Genomic DNA, 16,224 nt, shown 5'->3' with positions numbered 1-16,224 from the left:
AAAACCGCAATGGAATTATGAGTGAATAAATTTTGCTTGATGATGTTTAAAGGTTTGACTTTGAAAAGGAGGTAAAGATAAAATCCTGTTAATAGTATATCATTTCGAGTCACGAACTAAAAGTAAGCCAATACTATTCAGTAGGATTATAGCAAAGCGTTATGGAATTAGTTATTTTGATTCTGTTATGTTACTGATCCCAAACGACACAGAATTGGGGAATTCGAACCCTTTTTTCTTCATTACCTTCTTAGGAAAATGAATGAAATACTCGACTGTATACGGCACTCGAATCGAATTTTTATTGTGCTTCCCTCGAGCAACATAGCTCTTACCTATTCCGCCTTCGATTACCATTCCACCAATCTGGATCATTTACAATATCGTTTTTCTACTAAGAATCATTTACATAAATCTGTTTTTCTAGTGGCGTAAAACTTGCACAGTGTATAAAACACGTGATCAAATCCATTCAGCTCAACATCATTAAGATCCATCATATGCCCTGCCTCATCCGAAGCCACAGATATTGATTTGCTTTCCACCCCCACCTCATTTCAATCTAGAATTATGCGCATTCTAAGTACCGAAAAATTCGCACCGAGTGTATTTGCTTTTGATTATGCGTTCTTATTGATACTCTCCGGAACGGAGTCATTTGATACCGAACAAGGGGCTTTCCAAAGCGATGTCAAAAGTAGAGTCATTCGTTAAATGTAGTCATTTGAAATGAATCGTTTTAATGGAAACAGTGAAAGCAGGTTCATTCGAAAACGAAGTCATTCGAATACGGTTTTATTCACTCACAATTTCAGAACGAGTCTGAACAAGGGATATGAATACGGACGTAAAGGACGGATTAGGCTGGAGTAACTGAAACGCTTCAAGAAAATACAAAAACGAAATGCTCTAAAAACGAGATAGACGAAAGGGAGTAATAGAAACAGGGTCTGATGGAAATGATAATTAGGCGCAATAGTATTGTGGCAACTTATGATATACAGCAAGTTTTTTAACACAACTTCTTTTAATTTTGTTTTAGTTCTCGCCACTATCAGGAGCGATATCCGGGAATACCGAAGTGAAAATCGAGGGGAGAGATCTGGGTACAATTAAAGCAGACATCGTCAATGTTACCATTGCTGGCCGAAGATGCCAGCTACTTCCAGATTTGTATGTAGTATCAAAAACGTGGGTATCTTCAAATATATCTATGTACATCCTGATTCTGCAAATCTCTACAAAGCTCTTCGATTAGATAAAGACAAAATATTTTTCGAGTGTTTTTGTAGCTATTTGTTCGTTAAAAATGAAAAATTGAAGTGTTGGAAAGATTTTTTTAGATAAACCTATCGGGAGGAATTTATTGAAATCGTTGCATTCCTGTTAATAAGTTATAGCACTCCGTCTCAACCAATGAATGGCTTAACAAAACTACTATTACAATTTAAGTAAAAAATCTTTCACATTTAACTTTTATTCCATAATAGTCTCGCTTACTTTTTGATTTACTCTTTCTATTCACTCAAACATTTCAATTTTTATTTTCGTATGCATTGCAGTGTTGGCAAGCTGTCGAAATTTTTGCCTAATTTTGCCAAGTAATCGCTACCAAAATATTCAGCAGGAATGTAGAAGTGTTGTTGCTCTCAGCGGCAGGCTGGTTTTCAAAACGCTACATTTTGCTGATGGATATAGACACACGTATAATCATTTCAAATTTAAACAGGTTGATATTTCCTTTTCGCCCCATGTTTTGATTACAATGGCAATGTTTATTTACAAAATGTGACGTCTTAGGTGCAATTTTTCTTTGAAACATATTTTTCATCCTATCTTGTACAGGGTTTATTGTAAAACAGAGAAAATACCAGCCCCAAGAAATGGCACTGTTCAGATGTTTGTTAAATTTGGACAAAGGATCATTCCAGTAAGCTCGAAGACACAATTTATGTATAAGGTAAATTAAGATTTTCAAAATTTTATTCTTCTGTAAGATTTTTGGCTTTCGACAAGAAGCGTTGAAAGTTATCTTTTTTGTTAATAAACTGATTCCAAACCTGGTTTTCATCATGTCAGCATTTCATCATGCAGTAGACTAATAGTCATTTATTCATTTTTAAATCTCCTTGGCTTTTTTGTTGTCCCTCGAAAGATAAACCAAGCAGAAACATATAGCACTGTTCATTAGTTTTATCACCCCCGCATCACCAGTTTGCATCTGGCCTTGATTGACATGATACTGTACTTTTTACGGTTAACGTAGCATACCTGACTAACATGGCTTTTTTCAACAAGGTACGTTTGATTTGCTCAAAGGACCACCTAAGTGTTTTAGTCTTTCCAACGGCTGTTTATGAATTTTATGTTGGCAAACCAATTCAATTTACTGCCTCATTTTGAAAAAAAATAAGTCAATTTCTTTATACAAAATGCTTGAGCTCAGAGAAGAATCAACTGCCACACTTTTATTCCGCATCAATTTTCTCATATTGTTAATGGTTGTATTGTAGATTCTATAACGATATGAAGTCTGAAAAATTTGACCATAAGAATACCTCCAGATGAAACTTTTTACCCCCAGTCGCTAACAACAGTCAAATCCTTTGTGATATGTATATTAACTTTATTCATGACGTCATAAAATCAATGTCACAAGCAATAGCACTATGAAAACTTCCATGTAGACGAATATTCAGGTCCTTTATCGGAATCTGAGCTCCAATATTCAGTACAAAGGAGAGGAATTGATAGTATTTTTCAAAACGAGGCTGTATATTGAATTGGTATATTCAATTCATCCGAATGATATTATTGATTGAGCTGATCCAAATGCCAAACTCTACGTTTCATTTTCTTCTATCAGAAGCCAACGATCCTCCGATTTGAGCCAACCAAGGGCCCCTGTTCAGGCGGTACTAAATTCACGGTCTTTGGAAGTGACCTGCATGTTGGTGGAGCCGTCAATGTAACGGTGGCTGGCAACCTATGTAATGGCAACTTACGGTAAGGCTATTTCTATTTGTGTTTCATATATATATATTCTTGAAATGGTAGCCAGTTGTTGCTGTGTTTGGTTAGGCCTTGCCAACCAGAGATTTATAATGCTATCTTTCTATACTCAGGGATATATTGTTAATTCCACCAATAGCTATTTTTTATAGTTTACTGAACTGATGTATCAAATCTTTGATAGTATTACGTTAAAGTTTGATCTATTTATATGTGAGAATAGATAGTTCCCACCAGAAGCTAAGAAAATTGTCTGAGAATGGTCCTCAATATTGTAAATTTTGATCGCACGCTCACTTTTGACTGGGACACAGAACGGCACCTGTTTGCTTCGTTAACTTAGATTGGCCCACATGAATTGGATTTGTAACTGTACAGCTCGAATTTATTCTTCGTTTTCAATGATACTGTTTTATTATTCTTGTACATCTTCATAATAACCATTTCCGACATGTTATACTCGTAGCGTTCCTTTTGGGGTATTTGTCATTTAAACCAGCATGATTATTTTTTCATAGGAGATTTCCGAGCAAAATTGTTTGCACCATTTCAAGTCGCTGTTCAAAACGGCGTCGAAGGGCGATAGATAGCGTCAAAGTTTCATTCGACGGCCAAAGTGTGCCGCTCAGTACCGATGCCGTGTTCAGTGTGCAGCCCGACCCCATTGTTAAAAGTGTAAACACGCACAAATTAAGGACTGATAATAATCAGGCCCTGGAAACATTTGTAAGGTAGGTGTCTTTATGTCCTTTAGAACTGTATTTATCTCGAGTAGCTAAGGCCTGAGTTGGAAGACGCCGGGCTGTGTTCTCTCCGGAGTGATTAACAGTAAGTCAAAACCAATCCGGCGTCGTGTAAATCAAGCCTAAGTACCATCTGGTCCAAACTAACAAAGGCACAAATTTCATCAGTGTTCATTGAATGTCTGCTCAGCAATCAAAGAAGCGGTGTGAATTCGATGTTTTCATTCGAGTTCAAACCAAATCTTCACACGACCGTCAATACTGAAGACAATCATTCATATAACACAGGCCCTTCTTGAGCTTAGAGTGCTTGGTGCCACCTTCTACCAAGCTATCATTCTTTCTCTCAATCTTTGCAAATAAAGTTATCGAATGAAACGACACAGAACCTAATTGCACCACACTGTACATAAAACATCAGATTGTTCCACTCACATCACCTTTTCTTCTTATTGCTTCTTGCATGACATTATAATCCACGTGTGCCCTTTTTTAAATTTCGCATAATCTCATTGCCATCTCCATCTACCCTTCTTTGCCCCCTTCCTTTTCCGTGCTTCTCATGAATGCCCATACGCAACAGTCATTTTGCACTCACAAAGGACAGTTGCTAGAGTTTAAAGCATTTTATATGGACTAATAGCTATCATAGTTATTACTCAGAAGTGGATGAACACTTTTAGTTTGTCTAAATGTTATATGGTACTTGACCACCATCAGATATATAATAGATACACTGCGCTAATATTTCCTTTCAAATGATCTATTTTCATTTTTCTTTTTCATTATTTCTTACCTGTATGGTTTGCGATACCCTACCATTTCTTTTTATAATGTAGGAATTTCTATATTTTGTCGTAGTGGTGGGCAGGTTTTCATTGTAAAAGGAGAACGATTTGACCTTATTCAGCATCCAAGAATAAAGTTTTTGGTTTATCCACAGATGCTACCAGCATACGTGAGTACATAGCTACGGCCATTTTGCAACAACTGAGAATAATGATAGAAAATATACTCACTGTCTAGCAATCTTCATGTGGAAACCTGATTGATAATATATAGTATTGTTTGGTTGTGGTCCAAATGTAGATGCAAAACATATCAGTTGGAAATTGTAAAAATGAGGGATCTTTTTTATGGTCTGAATAAAGAATGAACGGTCTTTTATTTCTTAATCAAGATTATTTTATGTAGGTAATAAATTATTATTCGGGGGAAGGTATATCCAAGCACCACTCCTCTTCCATTGCCCCATTTAAGACTTCCCAGTTCAAATGGTACATTTTAAAGCCATCGTCTTAGTGAAACATAAATATCTCTTAGATGACCACAAGTAATGGCCTAGTGTATAACCTGACACGTCATCTCGTTAATCCAAGACAAATTTAATTTTGAACGCAGTATTGAGGCCCCGGAAGTTCATTTTCTGTCAACATGGCCTTGACGAAATTCATTTATTTCAAATAACAGCACTGCGACGTCGATAATAATATACTTATATTCTTTCAGGGGCCATGTAACATAACATTGCCAACTCGACTAGACTGCATTGCTCCGAATATTACTGGTATCACAGGAGAGATTAACAATGCATCGGTTATTGTTCAACTGGGCTTTGCTATGCAACGTGTCAAATCTGTGGAGTCCATAGAAAACATTACTGTTCGAGGTGATCCAGTTTTTGAAAAATTTGGTATCAAGGATCTTCGAAGAAGGAATTTGTTTTTGAAGGTACTGGAACGTTCTGAATTAATAAGTATTGTTTTGATATTTTTGTGATGCATAGTCTCTTTTCTGGCTATTCAATATTAAATATCGAAGATTGTTATCAAATTATTTATTGTATTTGTGTCTTTTTTTGGAAGTAGATCTATGCATGAAAAGAAGTGGACTTGAATGGTATCATTGAGGTATTCCCGTTGACGCTCCAAGGCTCCGCTTATTTTTACTACAAGCGAAATACTTTCAATAAATTTGCATATAAACGCCCAGACTCTAGATTCCTTTAACAATCTGATTATCAATTGTTGTTCCTCAACAAAACATCTGCTCTGAAAGAATATATTTTTTGTAGCTTTCAATTTATACAAGTTCTCTCATCATTATTTTTCAGGAATGTATCTGAAATATCTAAATCTATGAATGACATTTTTTTAAGCTTAAATTTTCTTCAAAATAGGGATGGAATCTGGATTTGCTTGGAAACGAGGACGTTAACGTGACAGTTGCAGGATTGCCTTGCGTGGTGCAAAATATTAGAGAGGTTTGTATTGAGAAATATGCAGGCTAAATTCGCAAATGCTTAAAACACTTGAACCGCCACCTAATTTGCTTTTGAGGTGAATCGCTACATCGGGACTGTTTGTCTCACTTGGCTAACTAAAATGACAATCTTGTCTCCACAATAACTAACAGGTGCCTTAAAACTTTGGACGAGTACAATTTAGAAGATCATGCCTGTAGAACCTATCATTTGAAGACCTAATTAGCTGAGTTTTTTGGTACGGGTTTGCTTCACCAATGATAGTAGTTTTATTGTCATGAATTTGGTTGATTAGGAAGCTTGATTTAAAGATGCATTTGTTTCTTTTTGTAGACTCTATTTTGTATATCGCCGGAAGAGGAAAAACTTGAGAAGATAAAGCAAAGTCAAAAGGCTCTTGTTAAGGTTGGTAAAATGACCATTCACAAATGCTTCTGGGCAGAACACTTTTAATAGGCTTAGGTTTCTGCATGAGCACAAATCGTACTGAGAGCTTATAACACTGCACTTGTTGACGTTTTAAGTTCATCATTTTTTACGTTAAGGAGGAGGATAACAGAGAAGAAATGACATTAGAAACCAACTGTTTTCATAGACAAAATAATTTATGTTTGACAAAAACAGAAGGAGGGATTGTAGGAAAAAGTTAGAGATAACAGTGCATGGTTTGAGGAACTGATTGTGAGAAAATTGAAGTATTGTGGTGTTTTGAGCGACGCTCGAGATGGTTGGCCTAAGTAACAGCGAAATAGCAACTTTGGGTTGTTGTTTGTCCAAATATGAAATGTTTAAAGTCGATATTGAGGTTTTACAATTTGTTATCATTGTGTATTATTTTTCTCCTTCTTAAAGCACACATACACCCAAGTACTTAAGTAGCGCATTGTGGAGTTTCCCAGATATTTCGTCTTTTTATGGTCAGTTTGCTATTTTGTCCCAGAGGCTGTAAAGTCAGTTTTTTATAAATATGCTATCCAATAAATGGTTACAATGACACATCCATAATTTTACTACTTGCAAACATATTGTACACTGCTACTCAAACGGACATAGAGAGTGAAGAGCAGTGTCTACACTGCAGCCATTACATTAATCTAAAACACCTGTAGTTGGTTTTGAAATCGACTCGCCTATAAAGAATGTGAGTTTTCCTGGGAAATTTTGCGTCATCTTTAGTTTGTATCAGCCACTTTTTCAAAGGTGATGAAATATTTTAATAAATATTTAACTACACCACCTGTCACCTAACGATGACAAAATCTTTTTCGTGTAGGTCGTAATTGGGCAAGGAGGACTGGAACAGACTCTTGGTTTCATACGCTACGTGAAAAGCCCAGTAGAGGCAAAGCCATTCCCATGGCTTTATGTCTACATCACAGCACCAATTGCAGCTGGCTTGATTGTTGTCATAATTGTTCTCATTATATTGTATTTTCAACGAAAGAAGAAGGAGAAGAAGTATCAGAAGGTGTACAAAACGAGGCTGGAAAATCTTGAATCGAGATACGCGAGGGAATGTAAAGAAGGTATGGCCTAAATCTATTTTATTGAAATGCAACAATGTCTACAGATTACATTTACTGTTTTGTTGGGGAGACGAGATCGTGGCTCCATTGTTTAGAACAAAAGCGTAAGTGGTTTGTCCGAACCAATTAGCTACGAGGAGTAGGTACGCACGCGCATTAAACCTGCTAGAACAATGCTGGACTACGTTGTTATTTTTTCAAAGTTCCCTCCTTTGCCTATCTGTTGTGAAATGCAAAGTACGCATGTGCACCTACTCCTTTCACGGGGGGCTACCTACACCTTACGGACTTACCCTAACTCGTCTCCCCAACAAGTTATAAATATTGGCAGGTGTCACGAGATTTCTCTTGAAAATCTTCACAAAGATATCCAACTCTCCAAAGGCCAGCCTTCTATTAGAGCCTAGTACGGAAAAAATTAAAGTTGTCAAAATTTGACAAAAATCTTTTTTAAACATTTTTTGGTCAAGGTAGTAAAAAGCTCATCGTTAGTTAAGTTAGTGTAATCTCGCAAACTTTTGTGCTGAATTGGAATTGGTGTTAGTAGCGAATTGCAATTTGTATCTTGAATTCCTGGCGTACCATCGCAGTTTGTACAACTATTTTGTAGGGGTGTTAAATAAATTAACTTAGCATCAATGTCAAATTATTATATGCAAAGAATGACGTAATTAGGTTCATGCAGCATATTCCTATAGCTGTGTATATATATATGGAGATCTTGCGTTGAGTAAGACTCAGTGTTAGTCATAAGTATTATAACAAAGTGAAATTATTTAATTGATTAATTTCGTTTGCTTCTAAAGATCCGCTTTTAAACAAAAAATGTATACCTTCAATAACAGCTAAGGATTCATCCATCCACAAGACACCCAGCTTTGTGAAAACACCACAAGAAACTTGCTTATCAACCAATGCTCCACCGGAGCAAAGCGAGCCCTTGTTTGATTGCAGCCAACCCTGATTGATCCTAAGTAGAGTTTTAAAAGAGCTTATACAAAACAACATTGGTATTGTAATCAAACCACTGCTGATGTTGTCCAGTCTCTAGTCTAAGATATTATTTCACATGGTGATTCTTACAATTTCAGCCTTTGCCGAACTGCAGACTGAGATGACTGACCTCACAACCGACATGTCGTCAACCATACCATATTTGGAATTCGAGAATTACGCAATGAGATCGTTATTTCCTGGAATTGACACGCACCCAATTATGGACAGAGATGTATGTTTATGATTTACGAGTATTTCTCTTGGGATGTCTGTTCTCAGAGAACTGAAATGCCATTTAAATTTCAAGGGCCAACCCTGAACTTTGCAGTGGATGAGCCATAGAGTAGACAAGAATGTATTGATTAATCTTATTAGCTTATCTGTCATCAACAACATATTCTTTCTAAAGTTCGTTTTTGTGTTTTTTGGCATTGATTAAAATTTAGACTTCAAACCATTAATCGTGTTTTCGATACCATCCGTCACCCATAACAATTAAATTGATTGGCCTGAGCTTTAGATAATTTCAGTTCACTTCTGCATACCCTAATGTGCAGTGTTGATAACTGATCACGAAATCGAGCTAAGCTTGCAGGAAATCGAAACAGCAAAATTTTATTGGACTATGATCTATGATCTGTTTTCCTTACAACAGGAAGTGCTTAGATATCTCCAGTTTGAATCAGGTCTTTCACTAACTTCAGCCAGTAAATTAAAGTGATAATGTTTTTTGTACCAATGTACTAATTCAGGCCTTATTCGCAGTAGTACTTTTTACTTAAAATGAAAAGCCTTATCCTGTATAAATATGTTTTATTATTATGATTTTTCCAAATTTTCTAGTGCAACAAAAGTGATACGTGGAAGAAGTGTATGTCATCTCTTTGTGATCTTTTGAAAGAGAAGGAATTTTTGTTAATTTTCATCAAAACTCTGGAGTCACAACAGAGCTTTGCGATGAGAGACAGGTAAGCGACTCTCGGCCTTAGTTTGAAGTTGTGAATTACTTACAATAATCCTTTTCAAATGTTTTCAACATTCCATCCACCCTGTTATAACACGATGTTCTAATGTCAGAAAGTTTTGTCATCTTTACTCAATTCCACCTGCTATCAAAATTTGATTCACAACAGCGTAGTGACAATAATGAAGCCAAATAAGAAATATTCTAAATTTCTACTTACGTTGATTCAGAATCGTTTCTTTTTCTTGATCTCTTCATGAAATGTTTTTGTGCCTGATCGAAACTGTGATGGAATGCAGGGCCCGGATGAAATTTGACGCAAAGCAACTTACATCTTTCCTTTAGTTGCCTCATGATGGCATTAAGCGTGAAACTCGGTTTATGCTATGTTTAGACTCGGTTTAAACTGTGTTTAGGCACTGTTTATACTGTGTTTAGGCTTCAGTAAACACCGTTGGCCTTAATAAATTTTATGGTTTCATGTTTTTACAGGTGCAAAGTTGCTTCGTTGTTGATGGTTGCACTGCAAGACGACCTGAAATACGTCACCGAGTGAGTGGCTTTATTTCGCATAACTATTCTTCCAAAAATTAAACTTAAGAAAAGTATTTCGCAAATCGTTTTTAATTGTCGTTTAAGGAGAAGAGTTTATATAGAAAGCTGTATGAATGCTATTATGTATGTGATTGGGTATAGTTGTGATAGATCTGAGATGCTAATTTTTCCAGGTCTTGTCAACAAATTTCTTGTTTTTCTATGCCGCTGATCAAGTTTCCATTTTCTCGTTAACAGTATTCTTCAGGAGCTGCTAGCAGATTTGATCCACAAATCAGTGGATTCCGGTAGAGCGAAGTTACTTCTTCGTAGGTACGTTTCAAATGGCTATTTTTCTCTCAAATTTACAGAAATCTTGCTATTTTGGTGAACTCCATTCAGTTCTATTTTCTAAAAGTGTTTTAGCTTGCTGTTGGATGTGCTGTCTGCCTCTTATAATTCACTTTTGATTTTTTCAATTGAACTCGTCTACAGGACTGAATCAGTTGCCGAGAAACTTCTTACAAATTGGCTGTCCTATACACTTCACGAGTTCCTACAGGTATGATATGTCACAAAAATATATTTCGCGCTGTTTGTTGTTATCAAAGCAGACTTTTTAAGCTGGTGTTTTAGGAATACATCTATATGTTGTTCGAACCTCATAGTTTTTATTATTATCAATGCATTCTGATTGCGTTGCTGCTCAGCAAAGCTTTTCAGTCAACAGATTTTTAGACTCACAACACTTCATAGTATGTCACTATAAGAAAATTTCATGTAATTTTTTTGCGTTTCATGTAAACTTTAACTTACAATAACTTACCAATCTAGGCGTGATAATCTTAGGTAAGGTTTTTTTCATTTTTTCTAGCAACGAGTTGGCGAGCCTCTGTTCCGATTATTCACTGCTATTGTGTCGTTGCTGGACAAAGAACCGGTCGATGCGATTGCGTGCGAGGCTCGTAATTCTCTAAGTGAAGACCGTCTTCTGAGACAAAAAGTTGACTTTACTGTGAGTAGCAAAGTTTTGTGGAGTCTAAAATGTTCCCTTATTCTTAAGTATTTTTCATATAAAGTGAAATTAGGAATATCGTTGTATGCTCAAATTATTTTATTTTATGGCGATTTCTTAAACAAAAAAAGGCGGGTGCCTTATTGAAGAAATTGCCTCGTGCTTTCCTTTGGAGAATGCCTCAAAACTCCCTTCTTAGTGACCATCCAGACGAAAAATCTTCTTTCATTAAAAATTTTCTTTTAAGTTGCAATTTCCTAATAAGAGACACATAACCTTTATGCCTATCTTTTTTATTTGGTTTGGTGTTGCAGAATTATTTTTCATGCTTATCTCTCTGTGTTTGCCAGCCTGACTTGCTTGATCTAACTTTAGGCAAATTGATCTTTTTCTCACAGACAATTACTGCTCATGTTGAATACGAAAAAGGTGACATGATACAAGTACAACTTCTCAACTGTGATTCTGTCAATCAAGCCAAGGAAAAAATCCTAAATGCCATTTATAAGGTATGAGAAGCTGCAAATATCCTTGTGATGCTGTAATTATAGATAAACGTAAATATATTTGTTGTGTAAGATAGTGTTGGTGAAAATCATCTTGTATCTCATTTGCTGGTTTGTTCGCTGTTACATTTCATGGCCATATCAAGCATGGCCAAATCCTTCTCCAAGTTGAATGTAAACTGAATGTTTTTAACCACAACATTTGCAAGTGAAAATTGACCTTTTATTATTTAAATGATCAACGTCAGAGTATTAGCACGAAAATACGTGAGTTCCCATACAAATGAAATTTTAACATGCGAGACTCAAAAAAATGTTTTTTTTTAATTTGAACGAGTGGGGTTTATGAATTTTTTTTGTTAAGCTGACTCTTACGAAATCTTTCTACTTTCGAATATTTTAGAATGTTGCCTTCTCGCAAAGACCAAACAAAGACTCTCTGGTATTGGGTAAGTTGTATCAATCTTAGTGCTGAAAATTAGAGAGAGTTTTAACCAACGTCATATTTTAATACATATTTTTTTAAAAGATGGCACAAAATAGCGGAAATAAAGCATACTGAAGTACTTTTTGTCTGACTATAAGCTACGTATATTGAAAACCGAAAGCAAGCAGAAAATCGGTAGCCAGGTGTGGATCGAAAGCAACGTGAGAGGAAGAAAGGTGCGTTTTGATTGGTTCTTCTGTTTGATAGGTTATCTGATCAACACCACCTGGATATGAATTTTCTGCTTTCTTTCAGTCATCATCCGACGCTTATGCTCTGAGGCGTGTCGAACAAAAATTTCTGCTGTATGCCATGTTTCCGCTATTTCGGGCCATCTTCAAACTTTGTTGTACTAAAAACTCATTGACATAATTTCTTTATTGCTTAGACTTGCTAACAAACTGCTTTTTCGTTTTAGCGTATCAAACACCCGCAGGTGGCGAAAAGATCTTACATCAAGAAGATAGTACTTGTGAAATCGACGGAGAGTGGAAAAGAATTAACACGCTCGATCATTTCCTGGTACGATCAAACGTTGCTATTAGTTCCGTTTTTTTAAGTTTCATTAAACTGAATATTTTTTGAAAGATAAAGCATGAGTATTTTTTTGATGATATACTTAGGTCATATATTTAGTGACAATATGTTTATCTTCATTCGTCTGATGTGAAAGATGCTTGGTTGTGATATATTGAGTATCCTTCATTAGATAATACCATCATGTTTATAGAAAGAAACTTTAGAAGCGCCCAAACTTAAGATGAAATATGAAAATAAGACGGAAGCTGATTTGAATTTATATAGCATATTCAATCTCTGCTTATCGACACTAGGGTGATCATAGGAGTTTGCTATTTTGTCGGAAATTTTAGCAAAATGTCCCATTCAGCACCCCTCCCCCCCCCTCATCGTAAAAAGTCAACACCCGTTGCGCCCCTGAACGATCCATTTCAATTTTTTGTCCTTAACTTTACCCCTATCATATTTTAAAGAGTGACTATCGATTATTCATGCTTGCAGATGTACACAATTCATTTAAACAAACTCTTATTTGAAACATGGCTATATATTATTGATTGACCAGGAGCTCTTACAACATTGACTTTGTCTGCCGTTTCGTCAGTCAGAAGCTAAGGTCTGTATTAAATGCCATTGCAGCTAAACTGAAGCAAGGCTCCTGTTTAATGGCAATTGCTTCAAATAAAATCCCATTTGCAAGTTAAATACATACTTATTCTTTGCACTTTTGGTAAAAAGCAATGATATTTCATTGGGTTACATTATGCTTAGCACGAGGTCCTTCTTTTTATACAAAGGGTCGTATTTTCTGTTTATGGAAGACTTTCTCTTATAGATTCCTGACGGATGTCAATTGAAGCTCATGGCGTTTACCGTCTTTTCTGATGGCACTGGCACCCCTGGTAGGTTTGATGGTAAGCCAGTGATTCGTTGGTTCATTGGCACGTTTAAAACCTAATCAGCTATTTCATTATTTATGATATCGTTGCCCAATACCTATTTGCTTTGTTCCTGATATCGTCTCTTTTTGTAAATTGGGACCAAAATAATTTATGCTGCTAGCAGAAGTCTTCCTCGTAACACTAGTCATCTTGATAATGATAGTCATATTGAAGAATGCAGTTGTTTTCGAAAAGCAATTGCATTTCTGATGAAGAAATGGAATAAAAGAGACCTCTGTTTCCCGTAGTTGTAACATTCAAATGATGCCAGGTTGCCGGTGTATTTCCATAACACACAACGACCGTAATTCACTGTTTCACGATATTGTTCATATATTGTGAAGCTATTTGTTCACCATTACAGCTCCTCGACTGCTCCATGTTGATTTTAGGCCTTTCTTTGCAGTTTTTCACGACTCTTCCCTTCCCAATGTCAACTTCGCACCTACTCATAGCAGTACCCCAATGCTCAATAACCACTCGAACAGCGATGACTGCTACAGACTTTGGCATTTAGTAAGTAGCCTTTAATTATGTGCCATCTTTACAATTCTTTTATATTTTAATGACAGAATATTTTTTTGTCAGTGGGAAGCTCCTTTAAGTCTAATTTCTGCCTCTATGAATACATTTACCTTGTATTTGGTTTTTTGTCTTTTATTGTATAGATTTTCTTTCTCTGTATAGATTAATTGTATAGAGTTTCTTTAAGCCACCTCCTAATAACAATGCCTTTTGAGAAGTACCTTGATAGTTACAAGCTAGATCTTTGTAAAGTAGCCACTTGTGGGGAAATGTAATTTTGCGGTATTAATCGAGCCCATGTTAGAACCTAGCATGAATTTGCAGTGTTCTTAAACCAGTTTTGTAATATATTCTGAAACTGCATTCATGCTTTGTATTTTTGTTACAGGTTAAAACTTCAGATTATCCAATTGAACATAAAGAAGATGTCAGACAAAATAAAATGATGGCTGAGGTGTATTTGACAAGGCTGCTGAAGACAAAGGTTGGTCTTGTTGTGAAGCATAACCCTGTGTATTCATATCAATATTTTCTTATTCAGTTAGCGATCATAATAAGGGAAGGCTTTTGGAAATGCAACATATTTTTTGTAATCTGTTACTATATGTAATGCAATACAAACGGTTATATTTCAGAACTTGGCAGCGATGTTTTTGCACTCGATTTAGGGTCTCTGGATGTTTATTCGTTGGTTTTTTTGCGAAGGTGCAAGTTCTGAAGCCTGTAGGCAATGAATTTCAAAGTCTTTAAATTTGATAACGATAAATCAGATTATTAAATCTGGTGTTTGTTTTATTAACTTAAATTAAGCTGGCAGTGTCTCTTTAACAGGGAACCCTGCAAAACTTTGTAGACGACCTTTTTGGATCAGTGTTTTCAGTTACAAGCAGAAACATCACTATTCCTCCTGCCATGAAATTCCTCTTCGACTTTTTGGATAAGCAAGCAGGGCTCCTGAACATTTCCGACAACGAAGTTCTGCACACATGGAAGAACAACTGGTAAGCATGCGTGAAAAAGTATATGCATCGTAACATCTTGACATCGGAACATCGTAACATCGTGACATCGTTAGATATATTAACCATCTTGAATTTCTTGCGAATTTTGACGTACATAAGCGGAGGAATATTTTTAAATGCTTGTTATTTTTTCCCTGTCTACTAAGGGCTAATTTGTAAGCAGTTTTTGGAAAAGCTTTGTACTATTGTGATTCGTTCTTATTTCGAAAGATTATCAAAGTACATCATAAAATTTTAAGATTCTTTCTAAGCTACATTGCAGATTCTTGGTTTAATATTTTATATCCAAAATTTGTTTGCAAAATCGTCTTGTGACGTAACCATAGAAGGAACATATTGCTATCATTAGAGTGTCTGCATGTTTCGATGAAGGTCGCTATATTTTGTATGGCATACCTATAGTATTTTAGTCTAAATTCCTTTTTTCTATGCTTAAATTTGCATAAGTTGTTTGCTTTTTACAGCCTGCCGCTCAAATTCTGGATAAACATAATCAAAAACCCAAACTTTGTATTTGACATTCATAAAACAAGTATCGTTGATTCTTGTTTGTCAGTTGTTGCTCAGGTGAGTTCGAATGCTGATCTTTGCTTGTAACTGAACGTATTTGTTGTCTGGTCCTAAGCCTAAAGGTCTTTAAAGCCTTATAAACAAATAAGGATTTTCTTGCTTCGTATAATCGCTAATGGTAATTTACACTAGCAAAATAAGAAATTGAACTAATGAATTTATTTGTATTTTGAAGTATTATCTTGTGGATGAGAATTTTAATATATCATTTTTCGAATAATTAAACGAAGGATGAATTTTAAATGGGTTGCCAAAATCCAGAGTTTACCTTTAAACCAAGGCTTGTATAGGACCCTTATTTATAACCATCGAGCGAGGTAGGCGTTTACCCGAACCTTAGAACTAATCGTCGCCCAGCATTTGCGTATGTCATATCACCCTGAATAGATGCAGCAAGATACAGCGAGAAGTGCGGGCGGATCATGTACAGGGTAGTGTCTTTCTGGGTGGTTATTTTAGTAGATAAGTATTTTTGTTATTTATGAATGCAAATCTCCTTTTATCCAAGACTATTATCATAAGATGAAAAACTTTTTTACCTACAGTTTGGGACAGACTTTGATGTCACTGCTGATAGAATGATGATAGGTTTTACTTAAGT

The 16,224-nt window shown here is 35.8% G+C and overlaps 2 protein-coding genes across 6 annotated transcripts in view; one reads left to right on the top strand and one right to left on the bottom strand.

Moving 5' to 3' along the window:
• LOC135686847 (plexin-A4) overlaps positions 1 to 16,224 on the top strand; it is a 40,001-nt gene that overhangs the window by 20,072 nt on the left and 3,705 nt on the right. For 4 of the 5 annotated variants that reach the window (XM_065203209.2, XM_065203207.2, XM_089108990.1 and 1 more), the window contains 23 exons: positions 1,043 to 1,191; positions 1,846 to 1,960; positions 2,867 to 3,006; positions 3,531 to 3,743; positions 4,617 to 4,713; positions 5,265 to 5,486; positions 5,935 to 6,018; positions 6,352 to 6,423; positions 7,292 to 7,544; positions 8,636 to 8,772; positions 9,384 to 9,508; positions 9,997 to 10,056; positions 10,297 to 10,371; positions 10,534 to 10,600; positions 10,913 to 11,053; positions 11,452 to 11,562; positions 11,963 to 12,008; positions 12,465 to 12,568; positions 13,401 to 13,479; positions 13,913 to 14,022; positions 14,420 to 14,515; positions 14,863 to 15,032; positions 15,518 to 15,620. In XM_065203209.2, the coding sequence (XP_065059281.2) occupies positions 1,043 to 1,191; positions 1,846 to 1,960; positions 2,867 to 3,006; positions 3,531 to 3,743; positions 4,617 to 4,713; positions 5,265 to 5,486; positions 5,935 to 6,018; positions 6,352 to 6,423; positions 7,292 to 7,544; positions 8,636 to 8,772; positions 9,384 to 9,508; positions 9,997 to 10,056; positions 10,297 to 10,371; positions 10,534 to 10,600; positions 10,913 to 11,053; positions 11,452 to 11,562; positions 11,963 to 12,008; positions 12,465 to 12,568; positions 13,401 to 13,479; positions 13,913 to 14,022; positions 14,420 to 14,515; positions 14,863 to 15,032; positions 15,518 to 15,620 (2,769 nt within the window). The remainder of the gene's footprint in view (positions 1 to 1,042; positions 1,192 to 1,845; positions 1,961 to 2,866; positions 3,007 to 3,530; positions 3,744 to 4,616; positions 4,714 to 5,264; positions 5,487 to 5,934; positions 6,019 to 6,351; positions 6,424 to 7,291; positions 7,545 to 8,635; positions 8,773 to 9,383; positions 9,509 to 9,996; positions 10,057 to 10,296; positions 10,372 to 10,533; positions 10,601 to 10,912; positions 11,054 to 11,451; positions 11,563 to 11,962; positions 12,009 to 12,464; positions 12,569 to 13,400; positions 13,480 to 13,912; positions 14,023 to 14,419; positions 14,516 to 14,862; positions 15,033 to 15,517; positions 15,621 to 16,224) is intronic. The other variant, XM_065203210.2, reaches the window with a different exon arrangement.
• Positions 7,541 to 9,958, bottom strand: LOC135686849 (uncharacterized). Its single transcript, XM_089108996.1, has 3 exons — positions 9,725 to 9,958; positions 8,378 to 8,514; positions 7,541 to 7,947 (listed from the first exon to the last, which is right to left on the bottom strand). The coding sequence occupies exons 1-3, from the start codon at positions 9,856 to 9,858 to the stop codon at positions 7,826 to 7,828; spliced, it is 393 nt and encodes a 130-aa protein (XP_088965122.1). The 5' UTR covers positions 9,859 to 9,958; the 3' UTR covers positions 7,541 to 7,825.

Source organism: Rhopilema esculentum, chromosome 6 (genome assembly GCF_057945365.1).
Source record: "Rhopilema esculentum isolate cy_ngs chromosome 6, ASM5794536v1, whole genome shotgun sequence".
NCBI classification, from domain to species: Eukaryota; Metazoa; Cnidaria; class Scyphozoa; order Rhizostomeae; family Rhizostomatidae; genus Rhopilema; species Rhopilema esculentum.
The sequence above is the reverse complement of the archived record's forward strand: the minus strand, read 5'-3'. Positions and strand labels throughout refer to the sequence as shown.

Bases quoted from the DNA above. Each gene is read 5' to 3' on its own strand.
- LOC135686849 (XM_089108996.1), bottom strand. From the start codon at position 9,858: ATGAGGCAACTAAAGGAAAGATGTAAGTTGCTTTGCGTCAAATTTCAT. The intron at 8,515-9,724 runs GTAAGTAGAAAT...AACTCTACTTAG, and splicing joins AGAAACGATTCTGAATCAAC to GATCAATCAGGGTTGGCTGC. The intron at 7,948-8,377 runs GTATACATTTTT...TTTCCGTACTAG, and splicing joins ATCCTTAGCTGTTATTGAAG to GCTCTAATAGAAGGCTGGCC.